General features: G+C 41.2%; 1 protein-coding gene across 2 annotated transcripts in view; it reads left to right on the forward strand.

The window, feature by feature from the left end:
• Positions 1 to 6,397: 6,397 nt before the first annotated feature.
• The window catches only part of gpc6a (glypican 6a), a 159,846-nt gene continuing 153,623 nt past the window's right edge, over positions 6,398 to 12,620 (forward strand). Inside the window, exon 1 of one of the 2 annotated variants that reach the window (XM_056412393.1) lies at positions 6,398 to 7,009. In XM_056412393.1, coding sequence (XP_056268368.1) covers positions 6,847 to 7,009 — 163 coding nt within the window. In that variant the 5' untranslated portion in view covers positions 6,398 to 6,846. The remainder of the gene's footprint in view (positions 7,010 to 12,620) is intronic. The other variant, XM_056412392.1, reaches the window with a different exon arrangement.

A 12,620-nucleotide genomic window follows, 5' to 3' on the forward strand; every position in this document is an offset into this window, starting at 1 on the left:
CTGTATCACGAAAATGACTTTCCCCCAGAACTAAAACGTAATGTGCAATTACGTTTGACTGAAACGTATTTCTCCTCCGATTCTACAATGCTGTTATTAATTGGAAAAAGTGTACTCTAGTCTTATTCATTCTTATTTTATATGTTGTATCGCCTGCGTATTATTACTGCAATAGGCGTGTTTACTTCTCATAAAACAAAAAAGCAGGTATTCTCATCAGTCAAACAAAATTGCACATTACGTTTTAGTTCTGTGGGAACGTCATTTTTCGTGACAAAGGGTTGGTGGAACTGAACTTGTTGACACCGAAAGTGAACCCAGAGACTTTTGGGTTAATCACAGCCTGTTTTGTAGATTACAGTCTTTATCCCATGGTATTAGAGGTTGTTTTGTTTACATGTATTGTATCAAATTATAGAGGATTTTCCTGACAGATTTCTTGGCCAAAGTATATATTTTTGTATGTATCACATAGAAGTTGGTGCTACATCCGCCTACATCCACCTTCAACCAGAGTGGCAGAGGTGATGCTCTTTGTGCATTCAGTGCATTCTCACTAAATCTGCCAATCATATTTTGCAACTGCAGTACTGTGGAAGACCTCGGAAATCATACACTGTTAAAAAAAGAAAGGAAAAAAGATCAACCTACAGGCAGCAACATTTTCAAATGGATACTGGGAAATTACAGAATAAAAAGATTATCTCACAAAGGTGTCCTGTTTCATCTGCTGGGTCATTTCACTTGTCTTCTGTATTCAATAGATCATATCCATTGGTCTACACTGGAAGAGAAGTAAAAGATTATCAGTATAACAATTAACACCTGTTGTGAGGATCGATTCATAAGCTCCTCCTCTCCTCATGTCCACACTGCTTCTGACGCTTTTTTAATCAAGTCTGGATTGGAAGCTGTTCCAAGAAATCAATAGAATTATGCTATGCATTAGGGAAATGAAAATCTGGATGACAAAACAACACAACTGTACATTCATAGAAATCTCTTCAACTCTATAAAGACACAATATGGATGTGGCTATTTTGGTTGCAAAAAAATCAAAATGTGTTGTCTGCTCTTCTCCAGTAGACACGAGGCAAAAGCAGCCACTACTCCATCAGAACTCCACCTCAAAGCTAGCAGAAATATATTGCATACGCTGGTGACTCATACAAAGCAATAGTTAAATACACAATACAAACTGTCAGTCAATCAATATTACATGCAAAACATTCATTCATTCATGTATTCACTAAAATAAGAAATGCAACTATGTGATCTCAAACAATTTATATGCTCAAGATTTCAAGTAGTTAATCGGTTTAAAGTTTCTCAGTTTCCATAAACCCTTCCCAAAAGGATTACGTAGTATTAAACCTATATGTTGTGCTTAACTCAATCTGCCACTTTCACAGCAGCTGTTGGTTGAGACCTGTCTATTAGTGAACCTGCTGGGTAATTCCAGGATGTTCACTCCCTGCAGCTGCTGCCTTCACTGCAACTGAACTGCCTGGTAGTGTCGGGTAAAGGTACCGTCACATTGCACCCCTGTCCAGTTAATATTTGCTTTGTCTCCCATTCACCTTTTTGAAGGCTGTACAGTAAAACTAGCAAATTTACGCATGTGTTTCCTGTTTTGGCCGACTGAGATCAGACATCCCCCTTGTTCAACCTTGGTCTGCAATTTTTTATTGACAGCCTTTATTTTAGTAATGTGGCATAGTGTCCAATATCATATTAACCAGATCACAAGTGCGGGGCTGTTTTAGCGGATTGACGGTTCATTCATACCAGTGTACGTACAACAACGCTGGTTTCTTTGTGAGCAGAAGGCTTATTCTGGATTATTTTGCTGTATAAAGATATTGACATTGCGATGAGCTCATTCGGATTTGTTTTTGTAAATGTTTCTGTTGAGTACTTGACTCATTTTTATTAAGTGCTAAGGAACAACAAAGTAACAATGTAGATGAAAGAGCAGTAGTGTTCTGAACCTACATCCCTTAAATAATACACTTGCTTCAAGTCGTGTACAGGTAGCTAAAGTCTCCACAACCACCTCGGAATTGTTTGATCTAAACCTAAATACAGACAGAAGTATTTATCATGCCATATATGTCATTATCATAGTTAGATACTGGAATGCTGTGGTGGTCGAGGCTTTTAAGTTTTTATAAGGACACCTTTGTTGCATGTCACCCTTTCTCTCTCAGCATCACTTCTGTCTTCGATCTAAAGCAAACATATACAAATAATAAAAATGTGATACTAAGTAGCCCTCTTTCATCGGGGAAGCTCTGTCTTTCAATAGATAATGAAGGACGAATGAAACATTTTATATCAATTTGACACAGCATTTTTCCTTTACGTTTCACAATCCTGAATCATAGATAATTGCACTTTTGCAGAAGATAAACTTGATTTTAACAAGCAAGCTGTAGCTCTTTTATAGAGCTGCTTTTATACTCAAGAGAGAGTCACATTATAACGAGATACCGCAGCGCCGGATTCAAGATTCATAACTTAATATTTTAATTAAACTTTAACATTGAACTCATGGTGTCTTTTTACTTTTGACTGAATTGTTTGCAATTACATGTGTAATATTACTATATATACATACAAATATATATAAATATATATGTATGTATATAACATATTTATTATATATATACATATTTATATATAATCGAAATAGTTATAAACAATATATATAAATGTTTTTATTTTGTACACAATATTAATACAATTATATGTGTATGATTGTTTTATTTTTAATTGTGTGTATATATATATATATGTGTGTATATATATATATACATATATACAGGACTGTCTCAGAAAATTAGAATATTGTGATGAAGTTCTTTATTTTCTGTAATGCAATTAAAAAAACAAAAATGTCATGCATTCTGGATTCATTACAAATCAACTGAAATATTGCAAGCCTTTTATTCTTTTAATATTGCTGATTATGGCTTACAGCTTAAGAAAACTCAAATATCCTATCTCTAAATATTAGAATATCATGAAAAAGTATACTAGTAGGGTATTAAACAAATCACTTGAATTGTCTAATTAACTCGAAACACCTGCAAGGGTTTCCTGAGCCTTGACAAACACTCAGCTGTTATAAATCTTTTTTTTAACTTGGTCTGAGGAAATATTAAAATTTTATGAGATAGGATTTTAGAGTTTTCTTAAGCTGTAAGCCATAATCAGCAATATTAAAAAAAATAAAAGGCTTGCAATATTTCAGTTGATTTGTAATGAATCCAGAATGCATGACATTTTTGTTTTTTTAATTGCATTACAGAAAATAAAGAACTTTATCACAATATTCTAATTTTCTGAGACAGTCCTGTATATATATCCAGTGTTATTACAGTGAATACTTGGAATAAACTCAGGAGAAAGAACAGCTGATGTGGTGACGTCAAGTTAGCTGCTGTTCCAATCGCAGAAAGACCGTCCTCTCGTCCTTCGGAGTCTGGACTCCCAAGACCAAACTCCCAAGACCAGACTCCAAAAGAACACAAGTCTGTACTCAGTGTACTTGGAATTGAGAAACGGCACCTGTCTCTCGTGTCCTCTGTTTCCCTGTACTTCCTGTCCCAGTGATGGTCTGCCCTGTTCTTGATTGTTTTTTGGGGGCGGCTGTAGCTCAGTGGGGTAAGGGGCGAACCTACAATCTTGGGGTTGCAGGACGACCCCCGCTCTCCCCATTAGTTGCAAGTCGAAGTGTCCTTGAGCAAGGCACTGATCCCCCAGTTGCTTCCCGGGCGCATCACTGCAGCCCACTGCTCCTTAATAACTAAGGATGGGTTAAATGCAGAGAACTAATTTCCCCTTGGAGATTAATAAAGTATATATCTTATCTTATCTTGTTTCATTCCCTGCACCTGCCCTCAGCCACTCTTGTCTCGTTATTGTCTCATGCCGTACACCTGTTTTCCACTCTTGTCTCCCTTAAGGTGCGTTCACAACAAAAACGATGCGATTTTTTCGCGCGACCGAATCCCATGAAAAGTCAACGTATAGACGCTTGTGGCTGCGATACATGAGATATTTTTCCGGGCGACGTGTTTTGGGCGTTTGGGGCGCAACTTTCGGCCCTAGTTGAAATATTTCAACTTTGAGGCGGTAATCTCGCAACTCGGGCCAATCAGCTCTTGAGTTGCTCCGCGCGTCATCGCTGTCCAGCCGCTGTTGAATCAGAACAAGACAGACAATATTGTTATGAACACAATAACACACGTTTAGATGTTCCGCTCTCGTAGCGCTGGAAGCGGAAGTCTTTCAGAGGTAACAGTAACTTCATCGGCGAAAGTGACTGAGCTGTGTGAGCCTACGGTGATGTCATGAACCCAAACACGAGGGTGTTTGTGTGTGGGATGTCCACAACAAATATAAAGCAGAACTAGTGGTTAGTTATTCCGTGGTGGATGAAGGAAATGATAACGGTCGTTACGGAGACGAGACACGGAGATAAGCCCCGCCCCTCGCTTATGGCGTGAACATGGCAAATGGTCGAGCGAGTAAACTCACGCGTTTTGAGCTCCGCGACAAATCGCATCGCTTTTGGTGTGAAAGCACCTTTAGTCTCCCTGTGCCTGTCTTAATTAGTCTCTTTGAACCTTTTTGCCAAGTAAAAGAGAGCTTTTGTGTTTTTTACCTGGAGCCCTGTCTCGTTCCTCTGCGCATGAGCTCTTGCGTCACCCGATCCGTGACTGAACAATCTGACCACAACGAGCTCAGCGGAGGACAGCACCATTTTTGTCCAGACGCCAGGAGGGCCACGGGACCACAACTGCTCTAGGGCAAGCAGGATCGAGCAGTTCATCAATGGTCATCTGACTTGGGAGGATTTAGTAATGGACGTGCTGCTTGTTCTCGGCCCAGAGACGCAGCCCCCGACGACTTTATTCCCCGATGTCCTGTGTAGTTCCCCGTGGCCCGTCACCGTCCCGTCCGGCCCCAATTCCCTGTGTCTCTTTGCCTGACTCCGATCCCTTAGAGCCCCCTTTTCCTGAGCCCGGTCCCCCAGTTCCCCGTTCCTGTCCTCTGGCCCGCACCCCGGACTGCTTCTGCAATGTCCTGTTGATTGTTTTATGTCCTGCACCTGCCCTCAGCCACTCTTGTCTCGTCATTGTCTCATGCCGTACACCTGTTTCCCCCTGTATATTGTGTCTGTCTTTCCCATGTCAGATTGATTTCTCCCTGAGTCTCCTTGTGCCTGTCGTTAAGTAGTGTCTTGTGCCTGGCTTAATTGGTGTCTTTGAACCTTTTTGCCAAGTAAAAGAGAGCTGTTGTGTTTAGGAGTCCTGTCTTGTTCGTCTGCGCATGAGCTCTTGCCTCACCCGATCCGTGACAGGATTTGACATGAAAAAAAGCTAAAATTCAGCAAAGAAAATAAGAGGAATGGGAAAAGTTGCACATACTAGAAAAAAGAGCACATATGAGTGAATATGGCTATGTGTTTGTTTGTTCCAGGTCAATTAAATAGTGTCGCGATTTAACCAATCCACGACTGCGCGTGCAGGAAAGACCAGCCGTACTGCAGGAGGATTTTAGTTGAACTTCAATCAGGTTTATGCAACAGAGTATCACACAGGCTGAATTACGTGTACACGGGTCTGTAGGAAGGGCCTCCGCTTGCTCGATTCCTGACAGACTGAAATTCCAAAAAATTAGTTATGCATATAAAGTCTTTAAGAGCATTTGTGATTGGTGCGCATAATAAGTAGGAGGCGGCCCGTGGTTTAGACTTAGGAGCCACATTGGAGCACAGGGTGTAGTCCAACCCTCTAGGCCCCACCCTGGTCTCCCTTCTCCAGCCATCAGTAGTGTGTGCATGTTGTTTCTCATTTCAGTGAATATGGGGTTAATTGATTCTGCTTGAAAAGTTCATGTGCGGGACAAAGACATGATTCACTTGTTGCTTTTTGAAGATTCTCTACCGGGCTCGGGAGTCTTTTAAGATAGTCTTATCTCCTTCGGGATGGGACGAACTACCTAGAAGCCTTTACAAAGGGCCTGTGTAGGTGTGTGTGTGTGTGTGTGTGTGTGTGTGTGTGTGTGTGTGTGTGTGTGTGTGTGTGTGTGAGGCCAACACAGGGCCAATGTGCTCAGTGTTGCACTATAATTCTAAAGTGTCTATATATTACCTATTTTCTATTAATCTATTTCTACAATAGCCTTTATCTATATCACTTCCGTAGGTCATCACCAACAAAAAACAGCGCACAGCCAGCTGAGGTTCTGTGAGTTTGTACACAACATGACATCAGGTTCGACGTGCCCACTCCGCCTCCACCACCTCCACCAACACGTGTCTCCCCACTGATGTGCTGGTGCGCATTACCAAGGATGCACGAAAGCAGAGGACAGTGCGCGCCCCTGGATGCGAGCAGCTGAAATTCACAGCCACTCCACTCCATGTTTTGCCCTGCCCTTTTGCGCTCTGCTCGCGGTGCAGCGTGCGTCTCCGTTGCATTTCTCTTTCCTCACACTGACACGAACACAGGGCTGCTGCTGTGTGTGTGCGTGTGTGTGCGGGAGAAGTTGTTTGCAGAGAGCAGCACCAGGTAGCAACTGTAACACACGGATTTGTCCAAGCCGGGAGCAGTCAGTCGGGCTCTTTTTTTCTTTATCGTGGGGGAAGAGACGCATCTTTTGCAATGAGGTGGACGTGCCAGTATCTAAAGTGAGGAGTGACATATCTGTTCACTGGAGGAATCTCTCAAACAGCCCTTTTTTATTTTGATGATCAGAGTTTTTTTGTTTTTGCTTTTTGTAATCTGACGGCGCTCGTTTCTCCCCTGTGAAACACTATCAAGGATTTCACTGATGTATGCGATGTGGAGACTGCAAGTCTCCTTCTGTACTCTGTCGCTGCTGCTGTCCCTGTCGTCTGCTGCCGAGAGCAAAGCGCGGAGCTGTAGCGACGCAAGGCAAGCTTATAACGCCAAAGGATTCAGCCTCGTCAATGTGCCTCATCAGGAAATATCAGGTAGGCGACATCGACTCATCACCAGTCGACCACATTCACCACGTGCCATGCCGCCTTGACCCCCCCACCCCTCTTTGAATTGATGATCGCAGCACACAACCTGAACTATGTGATCTCCATCAGACCTCTGAGCATGTAACTCCGCCAGTTACCGTAGTCCCTTATTTATTTTAGTTGTCTATTTTATATTTGATCAGAGTCTTCAAATGGAGTCAAAAGTACGAGTCTGTTTTCTGCAACATGCCGTAGACTACGTGTCCTGACAGACACTGTCAAAGGATGTTATGTGTATGCAGCCGGTGTGTTTGCTGGGCTTATTGCCATTATGTGACAAATCAAAGACATGTCATTGTGGTAGAGTGGATGCATCTTGCTTTTATAATATCTTGCTTTTGCTATTCAAAGTTCAGTATGATTCTCTCTAAGTCCATAGTTGCTCGATGATGAATCCCAGAGTTTCATTCATTATCCTGCATTAAGTAGACACCACAGACTGAATTTAAAATCTTGAGTAAAAATGAGCCACCTGTCATTTTTGCACATCAATTATCCATATCTGTCCCTGTGCTGTTAAACTACATTTAAATTGGTAATTGCACATACACTTAATCACCTCAATGAGTTGACTTCGCCCACAGGTTATGGATAGAAACCCAATTTAACAGCCCAGGATTTGTAGTCACCAGATTCAAGATTTTTCACCAATAGAGCTACTCAAATGGAGACTGGAGATTGACACACCGGATGCTTTGAAATCAGCTGCATACCTGTTGCTGGCATTCAACAGAAGATCATGAAGCATGTTGTGTTGTACTTTGCTAAATAGTGAATGCAGTTTACCAGTAGGGGGCTGTATACACTCAGCACGAAATATTCTCTTTTGCTGAGGGTTCCTTTTTTTGTCATTCCTCATGGCTACATCTTAGGTTTTAATTCATGTGCTTTGGTGCTGCAGGGATATGGGGTTTGATTATCGCATGTGTGGTGGTAATCACATTTATGGTCAAAGTAGGAAAGTAGATTAGTCAGTAAACAGTCAGCTTCATGACAAGGAAGACGGGAAGCAGAGAGACCTGAAGTTAATCCCTCTTTTGCCTCGGACAGACAACATACAAATACTGTCTTGGTAATTGGCAGTGTCAGGCAGTAATGATCATAGAGCTCACTTATTTGCTTTTAACAGGATTTTAGCTGGATGGAAATGTGATAGTTGTGTTACTGGTTGAACATATGTGTGTTTGTCTGTGTCTGTGTGTGAGGGATCCTTGTCTCCTCACGAATACATCTCCTATATTTTATTTAAGAATTAGAAGTCCATGAGGCATATTTTCAAGACTTAGTCTGACCTTTTTGAAAATGTACCTAATAATCAGTTGCTAGAATCCAGAATAATGGTCTACTTTAATATAATCTGCAGCCAGAGCTGTCCTGAAATATGTAAATAAAAAAAGAGACTTTGTTCCCACATTTATTCCCGCTCCGGTAGCAACAAATAATCAACATCAACTCAGAGGGAGACATTTTAAGCAAATGACTGAAATATATATATAATACATATATATATAATACCACATTCAAACGACCTAGGTCTGTGGCCACGTTATAGATCACTATGTTTTTGGGGCTAATTGCAATTCATCTTCAGCCTGTTTACTGTGTGTAATTTGATTGTGTAGTCTCCAAATAACTTTTCCATAAATACAACAGACATAAGATATAAGCCTCAGGAGGTGGACTAATAGAAAGCACTCAAATATGCTTAATTAGCTATGCTAATACAAACGTGAGTAAAGCTGCATGTGCAGCCTAAGCGCTCATGCCTGTATCACCTGCCTCGTCAGGCTACTACGCCTCTCGATGCTAAACACACAGGTTTAATACTTCTGGAGAAGTGGCTAGGTTGGAAGCCTATATTTACTTAGCTACGTTATTTAAGAGGTGAAAAACACAGATGTGTTTACACAGATGTACGCTCTTTGCATATAAAAATACAAAAGACTTTAAATTGAATAAATTTTTTCTTTGAGGTAATCATAGATCTTAAACGACCTAAATTGAATACATAAAAACGTGTTGTTAGTAGGATTTTGTTTGTTTCTTTGCATTTTGAATAAGCCCATTAATACAGCTACTATCTGACTCTAAAGCCCATCCATTATTTAAATTTAACAGCAGCATTTGAATTGGTCCCATGTGCTCCAGTCAATCATAAAACGTATCCAGAACATAAAGAACCTGGTAAACTATCAGATTAGAAACCCCAAATGTATGTTTCAAGGATTGCACTAGGACGCTATCTTTCGCTCTCTTTTTTTAATCTAAATCTGTAAAGTGGTTAACTGATTAAATACCGGCGATAGGACATTTTACAAACCATTGCTTCTGAGGGAACTGGGCTCCGATATCAGCTGATCACCATTCTGCACGGAGGCTCCATCCACATGATTATCTCCTTTGATGAGAGAACCAGTGTACATGAGATCTCCAGATGATAATCGGCCCACCTGTTAAATACCCCATGGAATGGCACTCGTACCTCGACACCTGGAGAGGGGAGGGAGTGCTGGAGCTCAGTCCGCTGCAGCCATAAATGAATGACAGACTTTAAATCATGTTTTACATATTTATTATTTCGATTCTTTTAGCTAATTTGTTTTATCAAGTAATTCTCCGCTCTGTTAAAAAACCTTCAATGCATAATTATGTCGATAGAACAACGGATTTCACAGCAAGCTGACAAGTGGTCAACATTATCATCCTTTTATAACTCAACACTATCAGATCTCGGTTGGCATTTCCCTGTTCCAAACTATTAATTTATATTGTCTTTAATACATTCTGTCCATACAATGTATAACTGCCCAGTATGTTGTTTTTTTCAGTGGGTTAGGGAGTAATAACCCCTCACAATTACAAATGTAAGATGGAAAGCTAAACCCTTCGGTGTCTCTTCCTCCGAGACAGTCAGATGTGGTTTTGCCATGAAGAGATATAATGCACGTTCAGCACTACAACACTGTCATAGCTGGGCTAGGATAATTTACAACATACATAGTTAGATTCCGGGAATGAAATGACAATCTGACACTGATGCAGTTATAAGGTTAGAGGTCAACCATACAATGCACTTGATTGATTAAAGAGTGCTCCTTTCTCTGGTCCCTTGAGAACCTCAGATGGCTTACAGTACGGGAGTGGTGGGAGGCAGCTGCCAGTTAGAAAGATATTACTGGTTTTAGACTAGTTTTTATAAAGCTAGATGTGTCTCAGAAGATTGCCAGTACTCTGCTGAAAAATGCCTCCAACTGGCTGGTGGAAAACATCAATCAACTTCACCAGGTCAAGCGTATGATTCCTCTCTCTTGTGTCCATGTTGTCGGCGTACGTTCGCCTGCCTGGTGCTTTACAGCGCAGTCAGCCAACACTCCAGCCTGCCTGTGAAGATCACCCCTGTGTGCATGTGTCAGCCGTTAGTTATAGTGTCATGCACACAATGCTGCTTGATTGTCAGCCCTTTGTTCATAAACACAACGGCTCCCAATATGCTTCAGTCAGGCCCTGCCAGGGAGCTCTTGCTCCGAGACTTTGCCGCTAATATCAACATCTACTTCCACGGAGCGGTTGGGTTTCTCATGGGTGGACGAGGCTCTTTGCTTCGGCTTTGAAAGAAAATCGTTTGTTGTGCTTGCAGTTCCCATTAATGCAGTGCCCGACTCTTATGTTCCCTTTCTTAAGAATAACAATTACCTTTGGGGTTCACGCCTAAGAATATTATTTGATTTCTCGTTAACAGAATAGATATTATCTGGAAAACAATCCAGCATTATTTTTTCTCTTGTGGATTCCTGAAGCTTAAACTCTGTTCTGTGATCTGTGCTTTGCAGGTTGTCGGATGCATGCAGTCCCCCAATTCCCTCAAACACAAGCCAGATATCAGAAATCTTTGCTGTTTGTACTTAAGTGAAGGACCCTCGTGAACCTTCTTCCATACACGGCACACTTACAATTGTCAACATTTGAGCTTTCTTTAGCTCTTAAAATAAACCATCTTACAATACTGATTAACATCGGAATGTAAGATTCTTAGGAAGCTGCTTTAGAGGGATGTTTTCAGACATTCGAAAGATCACATTCTTGTATTCATAAATATTTTTAATGCAGGTTTAAGCCCTTGTTGTTCCATATTAGATACATGTTTTAGGGTCTTACATTTATTTGGGTTGAAATTGCAAATGATCAAGAAGATGACCCCATTTATTTATAATTTAAGCTGAAAGTACAGTTTATTATTGTTAAGTTCCCTTCAGATTCCATTACAATAATCAGATTTCAAGATTTTAAGCAATAAACTGTCATTACAAACGTTCTGTATCACCATTTCGCTGAGCAGAATTTCTTTGCACTGAACTATTTCTAATTTACTCTACATGCCAGGCAGGTATGTGAAATATATGTGGGGGTAATTAGGGTCCTCGTCGACTTCGTCGTAGAGGAACCTATTGTTATTGTAAGGATTATTATTATTATCCTTGGGCCGCAAGAAACGTCGACTGCGCACCCCGTACGCCCAGCAGACTTGGTCCACAGGTCAATTGACCCAGCTCTACAAAAAAAGCTCTCAGACCTTCTTTAAAAACTGTTTCTTTCAAACTTCTCCTAACGCTTGTCCGAAACTTTGTGCGTTGCGGACGGCGCAAAAAGCGTAACGCCATGATGCTAATTTTTTTTGGAAAAAAAAAGATTCGCCATGCTCGGAGTCAAGCGCACACCCGACTAGCAAAAAAAAAAGTCGCGTGATTAACGGTCAAACGCTTCCGAACCGCGCGTTCGGCGCCGGGCGAGGGGGGGGCCAGCGCCAGCACCCCCACAGAAGGGCAGGAGGAGGATCGCTACGCCTTCATCTTTTAATTTTAGATGTGTTTACTGCCAGATGCCTAATCACAATATAATATTACGACATGAGACCTTTATTGAAAGTGTGGGAATATCACTCTAAAAGCCCTTGCCTAGCAAATATACATATAACAATTCAGTCGGGCATTTTTTCCAAAGTCCATTCAGATGCTCTCGGCTCTGCCTAATTGGAAATAAATCGTATGTGTGTGAGTTTAACCTCGCTTTCCTGATCTCTCTTTAGCCTTGCGCCTCTATTGTGGTAGAAAATGACAAGTGTTTTGTCTTTCATTGAGCGACACAGATTGTATGCATTGGACATCCAAATGAGTTTCAATGTAAATCTTCCCGCCGTGCTTTTTTTCACACGTTTTTTTCAGATCCTGCAATTGAAAATATTTGACGGTTGTCGGCACCTGAAGAATGTGACGTGAAATGCATATGGTCTGCAAGCTTCCTGGCAGCCTTCCTCAGCACCATAAATGGTGTTTTCAGAGTAGTGTGAAAAGCCTCTGGCTATAGCGTAGGAGACAGCTATTGCTTTCCCCCCACCCTAGTTTTCAATCAACCGCTGGCCTCAGTAATGGAGGGTGGGATTAAGGATCTCAACACTCTCCAGCCTTGAGAGGAACTAGAAAATAAGATAAACGAGTCTCTGGATGGATGTGATTGTATTTTTCTAGGGATTAGAAGTAAGATCACAGAAAATAAGTCAGAA

This window comes from Pseudoliparis swirei, chromosome 4, assembly GCF_029220125.1.
Source record: "Pseudoliparis swirei isolate HS2019 ecotype Mariana Trench chromosome 4, NWPU_hadal_v1, whole genome shotgun sequence".
NCBI classification, from domain to species: Eukaryota; Metazoa; Chordata; class Actinopteri; order Perciformes; family Liparidae; genus Pseudoliparis; species Pseudoliparis swirei.